General features: G+C 52.2%; 1 protein-coding gene across 1 annotated transcript; it reads left to right on the forward strand.

The window, feature by feature from the left end:
* The first annotated feature begins 59 nt into the window (after positions 1-59).
* Znf335 (zinc finger protein 335) lies at positions 60-20,276 on the forward strand. The gene is made up of 28 exons (XM_051186379.1): positions 60-203; positions 864-1,114; positions 2,209-2,446; positions 3,370-3,447; positions 3,633-3,938; positions 4,016-4,156; positions 5,725-5,871; positions 8,545-8,788; positions 8,881-9,058; positions 9,880-9,992; positions 10,800-10,818; positions 10,932-11,048; positions 11,133-11,209; positions 11,285-11,445; positions 11,818-12,047; positions 13,309-13,402; positions 13,510-13,604; positions 15,593-15,852; positions 16,818-16,899; positions 16,981-17,355; positions 18,136-18,278; positions 18,363-18,505; positions 18,627-18,730; positions 19,302-19,379; positions 19,525-19,608; positions 19,694-19,759; positions 19,839-19,920; positions 20,015-20,276. The coding sequence occupies exons 2-28, from the start codon at positions 914-916 to the stop codon at positions 20,140-20,142; spliced, it is 3,984 nt and encodes a 1,327-aa protein (XP_051042336.1). The 5' UTR covers positions 60-203; positions 864-913; the 3' UTR covers positions 20,143-20,276.
* Positions 20,277-20,747: the final 471 nt, after the last annotated feature.

Here is a 20,747-nt window from a genome sequence, read left to right on the forward strand (position 1 = left end):
TCTAGAGTCTTCCTGGACCCGACTACGGTTCTGAGCCCTCTGGGAAACCTTCTAAAACTCCGCAGATCTGTCTTTCTACGGGGGCGGCGGCGCAAGTAGTCCCGGCTCAAGGGAGGCTGATGGGTTCCTCCGCGACGGGGGTGAGAGGATGGCGACCTCGTCGATGCCGGAGCCGGAGAGCGACGCAGCAGCTGGAGGCTCAGGTTAGCGTCAGCCGGCGGCAGGCCGCCCCGCTGCACACTGCCGTGCACTAGGGCCCTACCGCGAGGCTGCCGGGTGGCGAGCTCCCAGGCCGGCGGGGCTGTCCGAACAGGGCCCCGGGGTCCCAGGCCCTTTAGCCGCTTTCGCATTTGCCTGAGCGGAAACCCGGCACCGCCACAAGATGGCGTCGGGCCTGGAGCTCAGGCAGCGCCGGGGACAGCCCCGAGTCACCAAGCCCCGAGACCGTCGCTGTCAGCCCCCTCCGCAGGGGAGCCCGGGGAGGGGGAGCAAACCACTGACCCCGGGGGCCTGCGGGCTGTACCACTGGCTCCTCATCCGAGGGGACGCGGGGTCCGGAGGGCTGAACCCCTGTGGCCGCCCTGGTTCGGAGGGTGATCCACGCCTCTGGGAGGAGCAAAGGGCGGCGACCACCCGCCGCGACCACCTTTCCCGAAGGGACCCTAGCTTGAGAGGCGAGGCTTCCCTGTCCTCTTCTGGAAGCTTCCCTTTCCACCAGGACTCGAGGAAACCCCGCCCCGTCTCGGCGGATGCTCAGTCTTTGCATCTGCGGAATGGGCACGCCGATGCATCTGGGTGGGTGTAGCTTGGCCGCACTCAAAAGGTGGACCACTTGTTGCAGCTATGGTCATGTCTTCTGGCAGAGTGAACGTCTCGTACCCTGCGCGTCGCTGTCAGGCGGTCCCCCGGATCAATGGAGGAGAACGAGGTGGAGAGCAGTAGCGACGCGGCCCCTCGGCCTGGCCAGCCCGAGGAGCCCTCTGAGAGCGGCCTGGGTGTGGGCACTTCGGAAGCCGTGTCCGCGGACAGCAGCGACGCGGCGACGGCCACAGGATTACCCGAGGCCGACGACTCTGGCGTGGGGCAGAGCTCGGACAGTGGCAGCTGCTCTGTGGTATGAACCAGGCAGGACGGTGTGGGCAGGGGAACCATCCAGCAAAAGTTACTTGTAGAAAATATTTGTTGTTTCTGAGGCAGAGGCCATGCCATGACAAACTGCTGTAGTAGGTTTTGTGTTGTTTTGTTTTGCCTAACCCCATAGTTAAGGGACATACCAAAAACCACTTGTTTCCACATCCTGCAAAAAGGGAAACTGAGGCAGAGCATGTGGACAGAGCCAGGATTCTACCAGAGCCCTCATGCACTGTCAGCCCTTCCTGGTTCAAATGTTGATGTGATGCATCTCACAGTAACCTTAGTCTTCCCATCTGTCAAATGGAATGGAAATGCCCGATTCTATGGGTGCTAGGCTGTAAGGGAAAAACACCCAGAGCCAACTCTTCCTGACCGATACTTTGTGATCTTGAGTGAGCTACCCAGGTTCTAGCCCTCACCTCACCCCTCTGTCAGAGAAGTATGTTTATCTCCTTAGTGAGTCATTTTGCTAGATAGTGGTTTTATCGGGTACCACTTGATGCAGAATCCTAAGCAGTGGCCCTTGATGTGCAGTTTAGGGTTTCATTAAGTCAGCAGAAATGGACCTCCTTTGAGTCTAAACATATCCCAGATTACGGGGTTACAGCTAGGGACAGGACAGGAGTGGTCCAGGTCCTTACAGAGGACACAGCTGTGCAGGAGTGTGATAGGTTTGGGTGGAGCACCTGGGTCCATTATTGGGACCGCTTCCCTGGGAGTGTGACCAACCTGTCATCATTACCAGTGTGGTGGAGGTGACAAAGTTGCTGTGGAGAAAGTCCTAAGTAGGGTCCAGCTTGGCCTCCTGGAGGAGGTAGCAGATGAACAGTTGGCAGAGAGCAATTCATGCAAAAGCCCAGCTGTGGTGTGTGATCAGAGAGGTCCTTCTTTTAGCCCTGGGGTAGTGCCTGACTACATCCATGGGCTTTAGGGCTCTCAGTGCCTGGAGAGCTCCCCCAGACCTTTGGGGTGGAAATGTGGGTGTCTTTATTTGCTTTGTTCTTGGGGATCTATAGGCTGCTCTGTCCTGCCCCATCCCTAGCTCCTAACCTGCCCCCTGCTTCCTGCTCCTAGGAGGAGGTGTCTGAGAGCATTTCAACAGACCCATTGCCTCATGGCTACCTCCCTGATTCATCTTCTGTGTCCCGGGGAACAGTGGCAGAGGTGCCAGGTGGCCCCCCAGCCCTGGTGCATTCCAGTGTTCTCCCAGATCCCAGCATGCTGGTATCAGACTGTGCAGCTTCCTCTTCAGACCTAGGTGCTGCCATTGACAAGATCATTGAGTCTACCATCGGCCCAGACCTCATCCAGAGTGAGTAAGGAGAGGGTATGGTATGCAAAATCCTACAGCCATCTGTGTGAATGAAGGTTATTATCTTACTGTGGAGTGTGTAAGGGGAACTGATAGCTGTTTCCTAGTGGTAAATAACACAAAGATCAAACAGTATGCCACAGTGAGTTCTTAGTATAATGCCTGGATATCATAGTGCTCAGTAGTAGAGACAGTTGTAGCCAGGCCAGTAAGCTGGCTCAGCTGGTGAAAGTGCTTGCCAGGCAAGCCTGATAACCACTCCTGAATCCACCCAACAGTGGAAGGAAAGAACTATTTCCAGAAAGTTTTTCTTCAGGCTTCCATATACATGCCCATATATACACAATGAACACGCAACAGTAACAAGTTTTTAAAAATAAAAGCAGTTGTGTTTGGCTTTGTGCTGGGAGCAATTATAAACACTTGATACACAGAAGGTCACAGATCTTATAGTGACCCCCAGATGAGATGGCTGTCATTAACCTTGCCCACATGAGAATTAAAGGTACAGCGGACACAAAAATGACTTACCCAGTGACACTGATAAGTGGAGGGTGGTCTGGGCAGTAAGCCCAGATAGGTGACCCTGAGTTCAAGCCACTGTGCTGGGTCTTTTATGGTTAGTGATGTGCACAGAGGCCTCGGCGCCTCACAAAGCTCCAGCATGGTCCGAGAAGCACTCTGAAAAAGATAGTGCAGGATCTGTATCCCGGGGAAGTGTGGAGAGGGCAGAGGAAGACATTCTAGACCCATTTGTCAAACCTGGGCAGCTGGGGTAGCTCATCGCCTCACCAGACCTCCCACCAGCCTGCAGTGGAAATACCCATAATTCAAGGGGGTGATGCAGCTGCTCTCCAGTTGCAAAGTAGAGCCCAAGAGTGTGGATCCCTCTGAGGATCATCGCTCTCTGCCTTTTCTGCCAGGATGTATCACTGTGACCAGTGCTGAAGAAGGAGGAGCTGAAACCACTCAGTTCCTGATCCTGCAGGGCCCAGATGATGGTATGAACCCTTGACAGTCCTAGGGAGCCTGGTAATAGATCATAGTAGAAGGTCCATATGACCCTAAAGGGTTAGACATCGCCCTGGCCTCTGGTAAGGTGGCCTCTGGGGAATTTGGGCCTGCCTGGGAACAGCAGCTGAAGCTCATGGGCGGTCATGCCTTCTGTTTTCTCTCTTGTCCTCAGGTGCTCCCATGACGTCACCAGTGTCTGCTTCCACCCTGGCCAATAGTCTGGCGGCCATTGAAACCATGGCCGATGGCCCCACATCCACATCTACATGCCTCGAGCCTCCTGAGGAGACCCAGGGAGAGCCCAGCTCTCTAGCGCAGCCACTGCCAGCCTCTGGCACTGATGAGCTGGACCTGCAGAGCCTGGAGGCCATGATGGAGGTGGTAGTTGTGCAGCAGTTCAAGTGCAAGATGTGTCAGTACCGGAGCAGTACCAAGGCAACGCTGCTCCGCCACATGAGGGAGCGCCACTTCCGCCCAGGTTCATCTACGCCTGCCAGTTAGGCCTGATGGGGGAGGACACACGGCCAGACATAGCAGCTTGTTTTATTCTTACAGCAGCCCCAACAGCAGCAGCAGCAGGTAAAAGGGGACGTCTGCGGAAGTGGGGCACATCTGCCAAGACCACAGAGGAGGAAGGACCAGAGGAGGAGGAAGAAGATGACATTGTGGATGCTGGGGCCATTGACGATCTAGAGGGTAAGCCACTGTCCAGGTAGCCTCTGTCTCCACACTCATCTACAAATACTAAGCTCCTGCCTGCCTGCCTAGAGGGAAACACTCCAGTGCCTCTCCAGTACAGACGAAGGTTAGGCTGTGGAACAGGCCACAAAAACATACAATCACTTTTTGTAGCTTCATTAGTCACAATTTATTTACCTATGTATCTAAAGTACATAGTACATAGTATAAAATAGTCATTAAAACTATTAGTAAAAGCAGACACAGTGGTACCTGAAGTACAGGCAGGACGATCAGGAGTTCACGGTCACCTTCACTACATAGTTAGAGGCCAACCTGGGCTACATGAGACCCCAGGTCAAACCAGTAAAATGTTTCGTGCACGTACACCTAACTGTTTGTGTGGATGCTTGTGCAGGCCAGAGGTTGAGTCAAATGATTTCCTCATTGCCCTCTGCCTTACTTTTTGAGACAGGGTCTCTCTCTGAACCTAGAATTTACTGTTTCTGCTATTCTTGCTAGGCAGGAAGTACCAGGGACCCCCTGTCTGTGTCTCTGGTGCAGAGACTATTGGCACCCACTGTCTACACAGCTTTTGACATGACTTCTTGGAGGCTGAACTCAGATCTTTATGCCTGCCTACAAGTACTTCATTGATGTAGGCATTTCCTCAGCCCTATGTTTTTCTACAAAGTTTGTTTTAATTATGTGTATGCCTGTGTGTGGGTGGGTATACATGTCTTGATGAATGCAATACCTCTAGCTGCCAGGAGAGGGTGTTATATCCACTGGAGCTGGAGTTACAGACAGTTGTAAGCTGTGCTACATGGGTACTAGAAACTGAATTTGGGTCCTCTGCAAAAGCAGCAAATGAGCCATCTCTCCAGTCCCTTTTTGTACCCCCTAATTTTTTGAGATGGAGTTTTCCTATGTAGCCCTTGGTAGCCTCAGACTCTTGTTCTTCCTGAATATTGAGATTATGGGTGTGTGCCACCATGATTGGCTGCTTACTTTTTTCTTCTGCACTTTATGAGTTCTTATATGCACTTATAACTAAGTTTTTGTGAATTGGACCAGGCTCATTTTACGGTTGAATGGCCATGTTTTGGGTGTGTATGTGTGTGTGTGTGTATGTGTGTTATGTTTTTTTTCAAGACAGGGTTTCTCTATGTAGCTTTGGAGCCTGTTCTGGATTCATTCTGTATACCAGGCTGGCCTCGAACTCACAGAAATCCATCTGCCTCTGCCTCCTGAGTGCTGGAATGAAAGGCATGCACCACCACTGCCTGGCTGAATGGCCATGCGTGGCTCTTGTCCACCAGGTTGGACAGTTCAGTCTGGGAGTTTGTAGGCTCAGTGCTCATTGCCTGTACTCTACCAGTAGCTTAAGTGGCTTGAGAACCAGGTACCTCTTTGTGCTTACAATTAAGGTGAGCTATTGTTAGGCACAGGGAAAGGAAGGGTAGTCCTCTGTGGGGGAGATGCAGGCGGCTCATGAAGGAACCTCACTGGTAGAGAGAGAAGAGATGGGGAAGTGGGACTTGTCAGGAGTGTGGATCTAGACACTGCCCTTTATGTCTCTGCAGAGGACAGTGACTACAATCCAGCTGAGGATGAGCCCCGGGGCCGGCAGCTACGGCTCCAGCGTCCCACCCCCAGTACCCCAAGACCTCGAAGGAGGCCTGGCCGACCCCGAAAGCTGCCCCGTCTAGAGGCTGCAGACTGCTATGATGGTAAGACTTGGTCATGGGATGGCTGTGTGTGGGTCACACGTGGCTCTGCTGCCTGATGCTTCTGGGGTACTTGGGACACTGCAAAACAGCAGTCTCAATCCGCTGACTGCAGGCATCACAGAAACCCAGCCTTGGTGATTGTTTAGGCTTTAGGAAGATGCCTTCCACTGTCAAATTAATCACAGCAGGAGAAGGGCTTGAGCCTTTGTAAGTGAACCAATAAAAGCCTTAAATGGCGCTGAAATGAGAAGAGAAAAGTAAGACCTGGTTGCTGCTGTGTTCCTAGCGGGGATGACTTGACAGGGGTGTGAGTGCCACTTTGTCCCCTTGATCTCTGTCTCTTGTGTATGGTGGAGAGTGACAGTGTTTGCTTGTGTGGCCACTGTGTCTGTCCAGTTTGGAGGTAGATTCTGGAATCTCTCCAGAAGAACTGTAGAGTGTGGGAAAGTAAGTGTGACCATCCATCAGTGTTCACACACAACAAGCAGGGATGACTCTGATTCCAGGGCCAGGGAAATGGCTGTGAAAACATGACAAGAGTTCAAGGCCCAGTACCCACATCAGGGACGCTTGAGGTGGCTATGTGTGCCAATGTTCCCAGTGTTGGAGGTGCACAAACAAATTGATCCTGGGAATTCATTGGCCAGCCAATCAGTGTGGAGCTTCTGCTTCATGGGGAGACTGTGTCAAGTGAATAGGCAAAGAGCAAAGAGCGGAAGACCTGATAGCCTCCTGTGGCCTTTCTGGTACAAGAACAGGTACATGTACCATCCATCCCACATACATCACACTTGTACGGCACACCAAAGGAGACTTTCCAGTCTGCATCGTTCTTAATTAAAAACAAAAACAAGGGCTGGAGAGATGGCTCAGTGGCTAAGCTGACCAGAGGCCCTTACTTCCAGAGGACCTGAGTTCAGTTCCCAGCAACCACATGGTGGCTCACAACCATCTATAATGCTGCAGCCTGATGCCTGCTTCTGACACGCAGGTATACATGCAGAACACTCCTACATAAAACATTTTTAAAAAAAAAGAAAAAAGAAAATTTTGTACATATTTGTGTGTGCACAAGCATGCTACATGGAGCACGTGCGATCAGAAGGCAGCTTATGGGAGTTGGTTCTCTTTCACGCTGTGTGGCCTGCTGATTGATTTCAGGTGGCAGGCTGGATGCAGAGGACTTCGCTTATTTATTCACTAAGCCCTTATACCCATTCGTTCTGTTTATTTGTTTTTTGTTTTTGCCAAGAGAACAAGACTATTGATATTTAATGTGCAAAACCAAAATTGTCAACTGAACATTAGGATTAAAAATCACTCTAAGGAATAAAAGTTGGCCCTGGGGGCTGGAGGAGGTGGTTCAGTCTAACAGGACCCTGGATCAACTCTCAGCTCCCACATCCAAGAGATGAGGTTCTAGATTCTTCATGCTCATGCTGCAGTCACCATAAACTAACAACTCAGATGTTTAACCTTGGCTGAGACTGACCAGGGCCAGGTCTCAGGTGTCCTCACTCAAATCCTGAGAAGCCTGGCGTTCCCTCTGCAGCTGGAACTGGCATTAACTCTCTCCGCCTAATGCATGGACACTGAGTGAGCGCTTAGGTCTGGAAAAGGGGCTGAAGACTTCTCAGGGCCCGGGGTCTGTGAGTGGTGAGACCTCGAAGTCAAAGATCCACCTGCCTGCCTTCTAAGTTCTGAGATTAGTGGGGGTCACACTAGTTGGCTCCCATCCTTAATATTTAAAGTAGTAAAACTCATTGATGGTTCCTGGGATGCAACCCGTGGTGTTGTGCATGCCAGGCAAGTGCTCTAACCCTGAGTCAAGCACCTCCAGCTTTGAAGTAGCGTTTTTTATTTGTTTGTTTGTTTTTTCTACTTATTTTTACTTGTTTGGGTTTTTTACCTATATGAATGTCTATTTACCTTGTGCATGCAGTGTCTGGAAGCATCAGATCCCCTGGGACTGGATTTAGACAGTTGTAAGTTGCCATGAGTGCAGGGAATTGAATGTGGGTACTCCCGGGAGAGCAGCCAGTGCTCTTAACCACTGAGTCATCATTCACAGCCATTGTCCTAGCCCTCCTTGGAATAGTATTTTTAAACAGTTTGAAAATGTTTCATGCCAGGCAGTGATGGCAAATGCCTTTAATCTCAACACTCAGGAGGCAGAGGCACACAGATCTCTGTGAGTTAGTTAGAGACCAGCCTGATCTGTAAGAGCTTGTTCCAGGACAGGCTCCAAAGCGGAGAGTTTATAAACTGTCCTCTCGCCATAGATCCTCCCTTGGGTCACCAGCCTCACAAGGGTATTCCAATGTCCAAGTCACTGTTGTCTCCCAAATCCGCAGTGTCCCTGTGGGTCATTAGACCAGTCATGAGATGGAACAGATCAGACTCAGGAAGGGAGGGCCTTTGTGGGTACACAGCCAACCAGTGAGGTTGCTGAGGCTAGAACCTGGACGTCTGGGCTGTTGCTGAGATACTGTTCCATTTCTGTTGTGCTGTGCTAAGTAGGTCAGAAGCAGGGTGATGTCTGCACTGTCCTTTGACCATGTGCTACCTGTGTCCATTCTGTGACTGGATGTGCCCATCACTGGTCAGCTTTGGGAGTTGGCTGGCCTCTGGTCCTGGAGTGTGTGACTGACTGTGATCTTTGTGTCTTGACAGGTGTAGGAGAGCCTCTGGTGAGTTCCCAGAGCACACAGAGCTCTCCAGAACTGCAAGATCTCGAGGCTCCCAGCTCCTCGGGCCCAGGATACCTCTGGGGCAAGATGGGGAGGGGCCCGGTGGAATCTGGTGTGAGTCAGTCAGATGCTGACAACACAGCCCACTCTTGCAAGGATGAATCCGATGCCCCACCCCGCCGCCGAGGGCGGCCCTCCAGGAGGTTCCTAGGGAAAAAATACCGAAAGTAGGTAGAGTGTTGCACAGGTGAGCTTGACAGGCTGGGGGAGTTTCCTGGGCCTGCAGCCCAGCCAGTGGCCTCTCCACCTCTTCCTGCAGGTACTACTACAAGTCCCCCAAGCCACTGCTCAGGCCTTACCTATGCCGCATATGTGGCTCCCGCTTCCTGTCCCTTGAGGACCTGCGCTTCCATGTTAATTCCCATGAAGCTGGTGACCCACAGCTCTTCAAGTGCCTGCAATGTAGCTACCGCTCCCGCCGCTGGTCCTCACTCAAGGTATGTTGTCCAGGGCGTCACACAGAAGGAAGGTGTGGAGTTGCCTATGTACTTCTGCCATCCAGCTTGTAAAGAATACTGGGACATGGTGGCCTGTGGAGGGCTGCTACAGACAGTTGACAGGTGTCCTTTGAGTGAGACCTTACTTTGAAAGGTACAGTTCCATTAGAGATAGTGCAGACATGCTTATTCTCACTGCCGGACTGGCCAGGTAGGTGGTTCCTTCACAGTATTTGAGTCCTTCCAGCAGGTGGCAGTGGTATGTCTCAGGGAAACGCTCCGCTCCTTTCGCCTCACTCCAGAGATGTGGGCCAACAGCAGTCCATGCCTTTTTTTTTTTTTTTTTTTTTTTTTTTTGTCATTTTGTGCCCGAGTGAGATTCCAGATGTTGACTATACCAAGTTTACTGCAGAATCTTGGCTGTACCCATGCTGTGGCAAGGTGCAGTGTAGACGTGTCCTTCAGGCCCTGGTGGACAGTCCTGTGCTTTCTCCATATGCTACAGCTTCCTCCCACACAGAACACACAGACCTGGAGTAGTTTTCTAGGCTCCTTGGGACTGTCCCATAAGGCATGGGCTATAGAGCCACATTGCCCAGCCCCCACTCCTGCTGTCTGTCACAAGGTTCCTTCCCTCTGAGCCCTCCTTTCCTTTTTTGGTCAGTTGATAAGCCAGCACCAAGGCTGGCACAGCAAGGGTCTCGGGAAGAGTCCCCAGCCAGGCAGCAAGCTCTGCTGTCCACACTCACCCAAGTGGGTGGGGCTGGGGGTGAGGAAGAGGGAGGGGACACAGAGCCTCCAGCCCCATCTGTCTCTCCCAGGAGCACATGTTCAACCATGTGGGTAGCAAGCCCTACAAGTGTGATGAATGCAGCTACACCAGCGTCTACCGGAAGGATGTCATCCGACATGCGGCCGTGCACAGCCGGGACCGGTCAGTGAGTTACACAGGGGCACTGGGGTCTAGGCAGGGAGAACATGTGGGCAGAAGTACCATAGGTCCTCTGTGGCACACCTGCTCTGGTCAGATCTCATTCACATGGTGTTACAAACATTCAGAGAGGCAAGGTGAATCCTACATGACCATTGGTCCCAGAATCCTCAGGGCCAGAGTCCGGCTCTTCCTTCAAGGGAGCTTTAGTTTCTCATCTGGAAAGTAGAGACAGTTGTTGAGGGGTCTGAAGGAAGTTGTGTGACTACAGGGGTTCATAGGTGATTAGAAGGTCTTATGCTGGTCAGGTGCAGCCCCCCATAACCCACCCCCAGTGCTAAAAGCAGATTAGGACTGAGCAAGTCATATTTTCAGGCCTGGTAGCTGCTCAGTGAGCTCCAGTTAGGCCTGTGACTTCTTTGGCATGTGACCTGTGAGCAGAGGGTAGACCAGTGGGGTCCTGGAACCAAGGTGTGTGACAGTTTCCCACGATGCTGCAGGTTTCTTGAAAGAGAAGGGATTGTGTGGCCTGCTAGGATTCCAGTCGCCAGGTTGAATCTGTTCTCCAAGATTTTCCCCATGGGGATTCTCGGATCTCCTAGTTGCAAAAAAAAATGTGTTCTGTGAATGGAGGGCAGAAGACCATGACCCTGCTTAGCCAGCACAGAGTGTGTCACTTGTGGAGCCTTAGCATTCTTCCTGGTTTCCATGGGTTCAGAAGAGGGCATGGGTAACAAGGAAAGGTGGTCAGGACTGAGACTGGATGGCCATGGGAAGCTGTGGTGTGACACTTGGTTTCTCCTTTCCCAGAAAGAAGAGACCAGATCCGGTGAGTATGGGGCTTTGGCCTGGGAAGGGCCCTGGACGATGGACCAGGCGGTGAGAGCTCCCTGCTCTGTCTCTCCCTCTCTCTCCCTCTGACCTCTCGTTATACCTTCCCAGACCCCAAAGCTGAGCTCTTTCCCTTGCCCGGTATGTGGCCGTGTGTACCCCATGCAAAAGCGACTAACACAGCACATGAAGACTCACAGCACTGAGAAGCCACACATGTGTGACAAGGTGGGTGGGCCAGGGCAGAGCGGTGGCCGCAGGCAGGGCCTTCTCTGGGCCATCCCCATCTAATTCCACCTTCCCCACCCTCAGTGTGGAAAGTCCTTTAAGAAGCGCTACACCTTCAAAATGCACCTGCTCACACACATCCAAGCTGTTGCCAACCGCAGGTATGTCCCCACTCGAGGTCCCTGGGTTGGGAAGGAACCCCTCCTATTTCTGAGCGCCCTGTAAACTGCCTCCAGGTTCAAATGTGAGTTCTGCGAGTTTGTTTGTGATGACAAGAAGGCACTGTTGAACCACCAGCTGTCCCATGTTAGCGACAAGCCCTTCAAATGCAGCTTTTGTCCCTACCGAACCTTCCGTGAGGATTTCCTGCTATCCCATGTGGCTGTCAAGCACACAGGTCAGGCCAGCTCTCCAGTCCCAACACCCCAGTCAGAGCTCAGCTCTCTTTGTCCCTCTCAACAGCCCAAGCCACAGATAGCTCCTGTAGCATTGCCTTGCTCCTGAGCCCAGCATCAGTGGCTCTGCCCTAGTTATGAAAGAGGGAAATGGGAGGTGTCTACTGTGTCATGGTTGGGAAGGAGAGTTAATCCTATCAGAAAAGCTAAATGTGGAGGTGTCCCTGGTCTTTCCTGCTCTAGTCCACCAGAGTGGACAGCAGTGTTTGTGCAAGCGTGGTAATGACTTGCTGAAATAAGTTTAGTGTTCCCTGGGGCCAGAAGGCAGCCTCTTGGAGAGCTGCATGGGTTGTAACATTCCCCTATGCCCATAGGGGCCAAGCCCTTTGCCTGTGAGTACTGCCACTTCAGCACTCGCCACAAGAAGAACCTGCGCCTGCACGTACGATGCCGACATGCAAACAGCTTTGAGGAATGGGGACGGCGCCACCCTGAGGATCCCCCCTCCCGTCGCCGCCCCTTCTTCTCTCTGCAGCAGATAGAAGAGCTGAAGCAGCAGCACACTGGGGCCCCTGGCCTACCCCCCAGCTCGCCAGGACCCCAGGTAGGTCCTGCTAGGAGGCAGCACACACAGTGGGGACAAACTGTCTCCTTTGCACATTGTGATCCAACAGGGTGACCCCCCTGCCTCCGTCGCTGTGGTAGACACCAGCCAAGTTATGATACAGTTCTAAGCTCAGAGGAGCGTAGCTTTCCAGTGCTGATCTGGACAGCAAATAGACCAGTAGCTTAATTACTGCAGTAGCTTGTTTTTCTGTGATGTGAAATAATTGCAAAGCTCAGCAGTCCTGAGCTGCTCTGGCCCCAACCCTGGTGGTCAGGGAGCAAGCTGAATATTTTCGAACAGCATCCTAGGATCTGTCTTTGGTCTTCATGGTTGCCCTCATGGTCCAGCATGACTTTAGGAACACCTTCCCAGCCACATTCCAGGCAGTAAGCAAAAGGAAAGGCTGGGAGATGGTAAAAAATGATGCTTCCTGTCATCTATTTACGTCTTCCTTATGAACCTTACTGGAAGTGACTGCTTAGTTACATGGCTACACTTTTAGAGCCATGAGATGCTGGGACGTATCATCTTGTAGATGGCACACTGCCTTCCCTAATGGAACTCAGAGTACTGTTGACAAGAAAGAAGGTGAAGGTATTTGTGAGATGGGTTAGCCAAGTCGGGTGCTTGTTGCCAAGCCTTTTGACCTGATTTAGATTCCCAAGTCATGTGTAGGGGAAGTGGAAAAATGACTTCCCAAAGTGGTCCTCTGGTGTCCATAAGTGCACTCGTGCCTGTACACAAACACACAAAATAAATGTAACCTTATTAAAGCAGAGGATGGATTGGATTTAGGGAAGGCAGCTAGCATTCCGTCGTGGGAGCTCCCAGTGGTCCTAGGAAGGTGGCCCCCACTGATAGTACTGGAGTCGGTGCTCTTGGGGACATGTCCCAGCCCTTCACATATCTGAGCCTCACCATCCCATTCCTCTGAGCTGGTAAATAACTTTAAAAAAAGTAAGTGAGGGACTGAAGAGATGGCTTAGCGGTGAAGAGCACTGGCTGCTCTTCCAGAGGACCCAGGTTCAATTCCCAGCACCCACATGGCCGCTCATAACTGCCTGTAATTCTAGTTTCAGGGGACCCAGCAACTTCTCACAGACATGCATGCAGGCAAAACATAAATACACATGAAATAAAAATAAATCATTTAAAAAAAATTGAACAAGGGCCTTGTGGGAAATGATGACATCACATGTGCTTGGGAAATGTACTTGGGTCTGGCCATCCCTCAGGTTTGACTTATTCCCCTCCCCAGGTCCCCCAAGAGCCAGCACCTTTCCAGTCACCTGAGACTCCCCCATTACTCTGCCCTGATGCCCTAGGAGGTGCCACAATCATCTACCAGCAAGGTGAGCCTTTTGGGCGGGGGTGGGGGAGTAGGGTAGGAAGATAACAAGGGTGGCATTGGGTAGCAGGTGTCCAACCTGTTCTCAAGCCCATGTCTCCCCCCACCCAGGAGCTGAGGAGTCCACTGCGATGGCCACTCAGACAGCCTTGGATCTGCTGTTGAACATGAGCTCCCAGCGGGAGCTGGGGGCCACAGCCCTGCAGGTGAGAACCCAGGACTTCCCCTGCCCAACTATTAGACATGCCAGCAATGCTGAATGTACCGTACAAGAGAGTAGTGACTCCAGCCTGCCCTGGTGGGGACAGATCGACCTAAACCTGGTGGGCAAACTTGAAGGAGGACAGTGTTTCCCAGTGCACTGTCTAGTTACCAGTCTTAGTCACTGTTCTGTTGCTGTGAAGAGGCACCATGGCCAAGGCAACTCTTATAAAAAGAAAGCATTTAATTGAGGGCTTGCTTACAATTTCAGAGGCTTGTCATTATAGCAGGGAACATGCTGCTTAACAGTAGCTATATCTTGATCTACCACCTGAAATAGAGAGCAACAGGCCCTGGCAGGGACTTTTGAAACCTTAAAGCCCACCCCCAATGACACCCTTCCTCCAACAAGGCCACACCTCCTAATCTTTTCAGAGTTCTACTCCCTGGTGACTAAGCATTGAAATAGATGAGCCTGTGGGGCCATTTTCATTCAGACCCCACTCCGTTTCTGTGCTGAGGGGTACGTGTTGCTCCATGCACTTCTCATGTTCTTGTTTGGCTTTTTTCTCACCGTGTCTGCTGCCCCTATGGGGGCTTCTCTGGGGTCTAAAGCAGCTTCCTGTTTAAACACCACTTGCAGCCAGATCACCCAAGGCTTTGTCTAGCTCAGAGCTCTGTCTTGTCTCAGCAGCCTTGATGCCATCTCACATCCCACACACCTCCCCCTGGTCCATCCTCATGTTTCCATCTCTGAAGCACCTCTGTGTCCCAGCTCTGTGCACCAGGTAGAGTGTGTACCTGTGATGCCAGCGCCTGAGCAGGGCAAGCAGGAACATAAGGAGTTGAAGGCCAGACTGGGATACATGAGACTCTCAAAAGAAAACAGCTGGAAAGTCAGCTCAGCGTTAAGACCTTAGGGTACCCAGTTTCAATACATAGTATCCACATGGCAGCTCACAATTGTCTGACTCCAGCTACAGGGGATCCAATGTTCTCTTCTGGCTTGTGAAGTCACTAGACATGTGTGGTACACAGACATACATACAGGCAAATCACCCTCAGACAGCCAGGTAGTGGGCTAAGGAGAGATTGCAAGGATTTTGCTTAGCTGCAGACTAACACAGGCTCAGTGATGTTGTTCAGGTGTGATACACAGCTTGGCTGCTATGTGCACATGCCATTCTTCATAATATCATCTTGTATCTCTCAAGAAATATAATCTGGCCCGGTGGTAGTGGTGCACGCCTTTACTCCCAGCATTCAGGAGGCAGAGGCAGGCAGATCCCTGTGAGTTCCAGGACAGCTGGGGCTACACAGAGAAACTTTGTCTTGAAAAACCAAAAAAGGTATATACTCTGATAGAGGTATAGTTTATGGTCCTACTTTATAATTCTGTTAAATTACATAGAGGCTAGACTTCTGTCTGAAGGTTCAGTCTGAATTACCTGTTGCCCCCTCCCTTTTTTTTTTTTTTTTTTTTTTTTTTTTTTTTTTAAGATTTCTCTATTTATTTATTATATACACATTGTTCTGTCTACATGTGTCCCTGCAGGACAGAAGAGGGCACCAGATCTCATTACAGGTGGTTATGAGCCATCATGTGGTTGCTGGGAATTGAACTCAGGACCTCTGGAAAAGCTCTTAACCTCTAAGCCATCTCTCCAAGTTTGCAAGAACTCTTGGGATGTCTGGGATTTATTTGTTGGTTTGGTTTTTTGGAGAAAAAGGTTTCTCCATATAACAGCTCCAACTCCCCTGGAACTTAACTTTGTAGACCAGGCTGGTCTCAAACTCAGAGATCCGCCTGATTCTGCTTCCTGATTGCTGGGAGTAAAGGCTTGCGTGCCCCACCGTGCCCTGCTGAGTGTGTTTTAAGACGTACTTGGGATGTGTAAATGAGTGGTGATGGCGAAGGCTCTGATAGGATGGTGAGCTTTAAGTGATGAGGACATCCTTGGACAGCAGCTCTGTCCCATTGGTGTTACTGCAGGTGGCTGTAGTGAAGTCAGAGGGCGTGGAGGCAGAGTTGACATCTACTGGTAGACAGCCTTCCCCTGAAGAGAGCACTCAGCAGGTGGTGACACTTCATGTGGGAGAACCAGGGAGCAGTGTGGCCGCTGAGAGCCAGCTAGCCCCCCCTGACCTACAGCAGATTGCCTTGCCATCTGCCCCATTTGGTGGGGCCAGCTACAGTGTCATCACAGCACCCCCTCTGGAAGAGAGGACATCAGCTCCTGGCACACCTTACAGGTAACTTGACTCCTTTCAGTCTTTCAGAGGGGTTCCCCACTCCAGCCTAGTTAGCAGGAGGCAAGAGTCCTGATTTGTACAGTGACAGGGCAGCAGGAGATTGTGTCCTGTGCAGGGTGGGAAGCTGCCATTCTTTGGTCATTGGCTGTTCTGGGAACTTTGCACTAATGGTCTTGCCTAGTTAGTGTCCACAAGATCCAGGTTTCGCTGCTTTTGCAGATGTGGAGGCAAGCTAGTGAGGTTTGGTCAGATGCTTAGATGAGGCTTGGAACCCTGGTTCCCAACGCTATGTGCCTTTTCCCCCTATGAGAGGGCATAGGATCCCCCCATGACTGTGGGTGCTGGGAAACAATCCTGGGTCCTTGGCAAGTGCAGCCAGTGTTCTCAGGTGCTATACCATCTCTCCAGCTCTCCACCCCAATGAACTCCCTGTCCTGAGTTCTTGAACAAGTGTGGACTCCTTTGTTGATGGACTGCCTGAAACTGCTTAGCTTCCCTCTGGTGCAAATCTGTGACTGACAGGTGTTTCTCTGCCCACTGAACTCTTCTTGGGCCACCTGAGGAGCTCTGACCTGTGCTGTAATGAGGGCCAGGAGCACTGAGCCAGCATCTGAGCACACTGCCTCTCAGCCTCTGCCCTCTCTGCTTGGGTAGCAGCTCCATTCTGTTCCCTGCTGTTTGCTGGCCTCGCCTCCAGTCCCTTTTGGCCAGACTTGAGCTGGATACCTGGAGTGCTGTCTTCTCCATACCAAGGGAAATGGGGGTCACCCCTTGAGTCGGGTGAAACACTGAGCTCTTAGTAATCATTTATGGGAGAGAGAGTAAGAGGCCGGGTAGAAATGGTTGAACAAGACCTACATTCACTCCGGCTTCTTCAGCTTGACTGTTGCTTGGTGAAGGGATTCTTGTAGCCTTTCATCCTTTTCTGGAACCCCACCTCATACCTCCACTCTCTGTGCCTTTAGTGAAGAAGCTCCTGGGGAGGCTGCCCAGGCTGGCACCCACTACATCATGGCAGCTGATGGGACCCAGTTGCACCACATTGAGGTGAGTATTGGGAGTGGCTACCCCACCCAATGTCCTGCCTCTGCCCCTCCTCAGCACCTCATGCTGTGGGTTTTTCTACAGTTGACTGCAGATGGCTCCATCTCCTTCCCAAGTCCAGATGCTCTGGCCTCTGGAGCAAAGTGGCCCTTGCTGCAGTGTGGAGGGCCGCCCAGAGATGGTCCTGAGGTTGTGTCTCCAGTGAAGAGCCACCATGTGGGAGGCCCCCAGAGCTCTTCCACCCCACCCCCTGCAACTAGCAACACTGTAGGCCTGGTAGTACCCACCTCCCCACCATCTGCAGCAGCTTTGTCAGCAAAGAAGTTCTCCTGCAAGGTGTGCTCAGAGGCCTTTGCTGGCCGAGCAGAGATGGAGAGTCACAAGCGGGCCCACGCTGGGCCTGCTGCCTTCAAGTGCCCTGACTGCCCCTTCCGTGCTCGACAGTGGCCTGAGGTCCGGGTAGGTGCTAACCCAACCCCAACCCCCTCCCCTTTGCCTCTGCCTTCATTCTTGTGGTCACTTATTTTTAAGAACCCTTTATTGAGCATCTCAACCCTAGCCCTCTGTTCCCCTCTAGGGTCATAGTTGACTAAGCAAGATCCCAGCTCTTTGGGAGCTGCCCGGTCAGATAAAAAGTGACTAATGCCAGACTGTGTTCGCAGTGTGAAAGATGGAGAGTATAGATCGGGGCGGCAAGGCATCAGATAGGGTGCTAGGAAGACAACAGAAGTAGCCATGGGGCACAGGCACAGAGAGAGTGACAAGATTGGAGACTGAAGATGCTAGAGGATGGTGGGAGGGCAGACATTCACAGCCAGGGTGGGATGGTGTGAAAACAAACAGCAGAGCAGCTTCCGAATCATTTCTTGAGCTCCTTCCACTTGCCAGAGGGTTTCCAGTTTCCAGATCCCTCCCCATGCTGCATCCTCTGAGCTCTGTGAGGGGCCAGGGCCTAGAACCCCACCCTCCAATGGGAAGGCTAAGGCCCTGTTTCACAGGACTGAGCCCTAGCATGCAGGAGGTCCACCAGTAAGTTACAACACAAAGCCACAAACTGAGACAGAATTACCCAAGTGGTGTAATGGCGCAGCCTCTGGCTTCTGCCTGTGGCATACCAGTCTCAGTCAGGTCTGTCCTTTTGGTCTGGCTCCTCACTGACATGACATGTGCGTTTAGTTTTTGTGGAGACTTGTTGCCTTCCATTCTGACCCATTGACGCCTGGTCTCTACCGTGTGTAGGCTCACATGGCGCAGCACTCAAGCCTAAGGCCTCACCAGTGCAACCAGTGTAGCTTCGCCTCCAAGAACAAGAAGGATCTGAGGCGGCACATGCTAACACACACCAATGAGAAGCCTTTCTCATGCCACCTCTGTGGGCAGCGGTGAGGCTGGGGATGGCTAGGAGTAGGGGTACTTCCATGCACACGCGGTAGAGACACTTCACACCTACTTTTCCCTCTCCGTAGTTTCAACCGGAATGGGCACCTCAAATTCCACATCCAGCGGCTACATAACAGCGATGGGAGAAAGACTGGAGCGTCTACAGCCCGAGCCCCAGCCCAGACCATCATCCTCAACAGTGAAGAGGAAACGCTGGCCACACTGCACAGTGAGCTACCCCAGGGCACAGGGCAGGTCCAAAGGCTAGAACCACAGCCCAAGGGAACCCCAGGGGTGAGGCATTTATGTCTTCTCTGAGCCCTCTAATGAGCTCCCCTCCTCTCTGCCAGCTGCCCTCCAATCCAGTCATGGGGTCCTGGGTCCAGAGCGGCTACAGCAGGCACTGAGCCAGGAACACATCTTTGTGGCCCAGGAACAGACAGTAACCAATCAGGTAAGAGCAAGGTCTGGAGTCCCTGCAGAGAGGATGGGATAGACAAAACGAAGGCTAGGGGAACTGAGAGGCGCTTCAGATGGTCAGAAGCCTTGCACCGTCATGAGGCCCAGAATTTGGATCCCAGCTCCCGTCATGTTACAAGCCAGGTGTCTGGCACGTCTTACACTCCTAGAAGCCCAGCTAATCCAAGTAGGGTAGAGACGAGAGGATCCCTGGAGTTTGTGTAGCTTCCAGCCAAGCCAGAACTCCTGGTTCATGGAGAGAGATTGCCTCGACAGAGCAGGCAAAAGAAAAAAGTGGTGAAGAACAATGCTTGATGCCCTCCCTGTTCTGACCTTCTGGCCTCCATACAGGAGTGGGGGCACACACATACACATACATACATACACACACAGGGCACACACACACATACACACACACACACACACACCTGGCCTCCATATAGGAGTGGGGGGCGGACACACACACACACACACACACACACACACACACACACACACACCAAAAAACAACACAGAACACAGGAATAAAGAAAGAACTGTGGCTAAGTTGGGCTTGGTCTTGACAGGAGGAAGCTGCCTATATCCAGGAAATCACCACGGCAGATGGGCAGACAGTACAGCACCTGGTGACTTCTGACAACCAGGTAAACTCCAGTCTCCTTACCCAAGGCCCATCTTACAAGTTTCCAGACTCCCTGGGCCAGTGTCCATAGTTGTCTTCAACTCTGCCCACTTACCTCAGCTCTCACTGAGTGGAGCCCTAGCACCTGCCTTGTCCTCCTTTGTTAGGTTCAGTATATCATCTCTCAGGACGGCGTACAGCACCTACTGCCTCAGGAGTATGTTGTGGTCCCCGATGGCCATCATATCCAGGTAGGCCAGGCCTGGGGCAAGGAAGGGTTTGGAGGAAGGCTGCACAGCCTCTTTCTAGTGTCACTGGCTAGCTTCCTATCTCCAGGTCCAGGAAGGCCAGATCACACACATCCAGTATGAGCAAGGTACCCCATTCCTGCAGGAGTCCCAGGTATGGTACTTAGGGGAAAGGCAGAGGTGGGGTATTGAGGTTCCTGTGCGACTATACTCTTACTGACTTCTTTCTCTAGATCCAGTATGTACCTGTATCCCCAGGCCAGCAGCTTGTCACCCAGGCTCAGCTTGAGGCTGCAGCACATTCTGCTGTTACAGGTATGGATGGGGCTGGACACTGACAGCCAGGAAACTGAGGCCAGGCCTAGCTCCTGAAGCCTTGGGCTTACTGTGCTTTTCCCTCCCCTGGCAGCGGTGGCTGATGCTGCCATGGCCCAAGCCCAGGGCCTGTTTGGCACTGAGGAGGCAGTGCCTGAACACATCCAACAGCTGCAACACCAGGGCATCGAGTACGACGTCATTACCATCACGGATGACTGAGCCGCAAGGGCCCAACGCTGATCTTGGATATCGGGGCCAGCTCTCCTGGAGACTAGGGACTTTCCTGTCCTACTTAGGGACTCCAGATACTGGACAGTCAGTATCCCTTGACTCCAAAGGAGCCAAACCTGTGCTCTTGTGGGGCAGCCATGGGCCCCAGCCAGGACATGCTGGGCACTTCAGCCTGCTGGCAGGCTTTGGGAGAGAAGTTTATTTTTGTTTGGATGGACCCACTGGCTCCTCAGTCTCAATAAAGGGACCAGAGTCCAGCCCTTGTAGCTCTCTTTGTACACATGCTAATAACCTGACCAAGTAAGGGCCAGGAAAGCAGGCAGAAGTTTCAACAAGTGGAGGCTGCCCAGCTCCACAGTCAGCTGGCCCCCCTGTTCCCGTGGTCCCAGTACAGGCCAGGCCCGTCTGACCTCAGCAGAGGACTGAGCTAGAGAACCCTGCTTTCTCCATGGGCTTCCTGTGCTCAAAGGGCAAGTACTAAACCTCTGAGGCTGTACTTGCGCCTGAGCCTCGACTGTAAAGCTTTTAGCAGTCTGTGAGTCTGGTTTAGACAGGACCCAGACTTGGCCAGACGGGCTCAGCTGCAGAGCTCT

Source organism: Phodopus roborovskii, unplaced genomic scaffold (assembly GCF_943737965.1).
Source record: "Phodopus roborovskii unplaced genomic scaffold, PHOROB, whole genome shotgun sequence".
NCBI lineage: Eukaryota > Metazoa > Chordata > Mammalia > Rodentia > Cricetidae > Phodopus > Phodopus roborovskii.

Bases quoted from the DNA above. Each gene is read 5' to 3' on its own strand.
- Znf335 (XM_051186379.1), top strand. From the start codon at position 914: ATGGAGGAGAACGAGGTGGAGAGCAGTAGCGACGCGGCCCCTCGGCCT. The intron at 3,939-4,015 runs GTTCATCTACGC...TTATTCTTACAG, and splicing joins GGAGCGCCACTTCCGCCCAG to CAGCCCCAACAGCAGCAGCA. The intron at 18,506-18,626 runs GTGAGCTACCCC...CCTCTCTGCCAG, and splicing joins AACGCTGGCCACACTGCACA to CTGCCCTCCAATCCAGTCAT.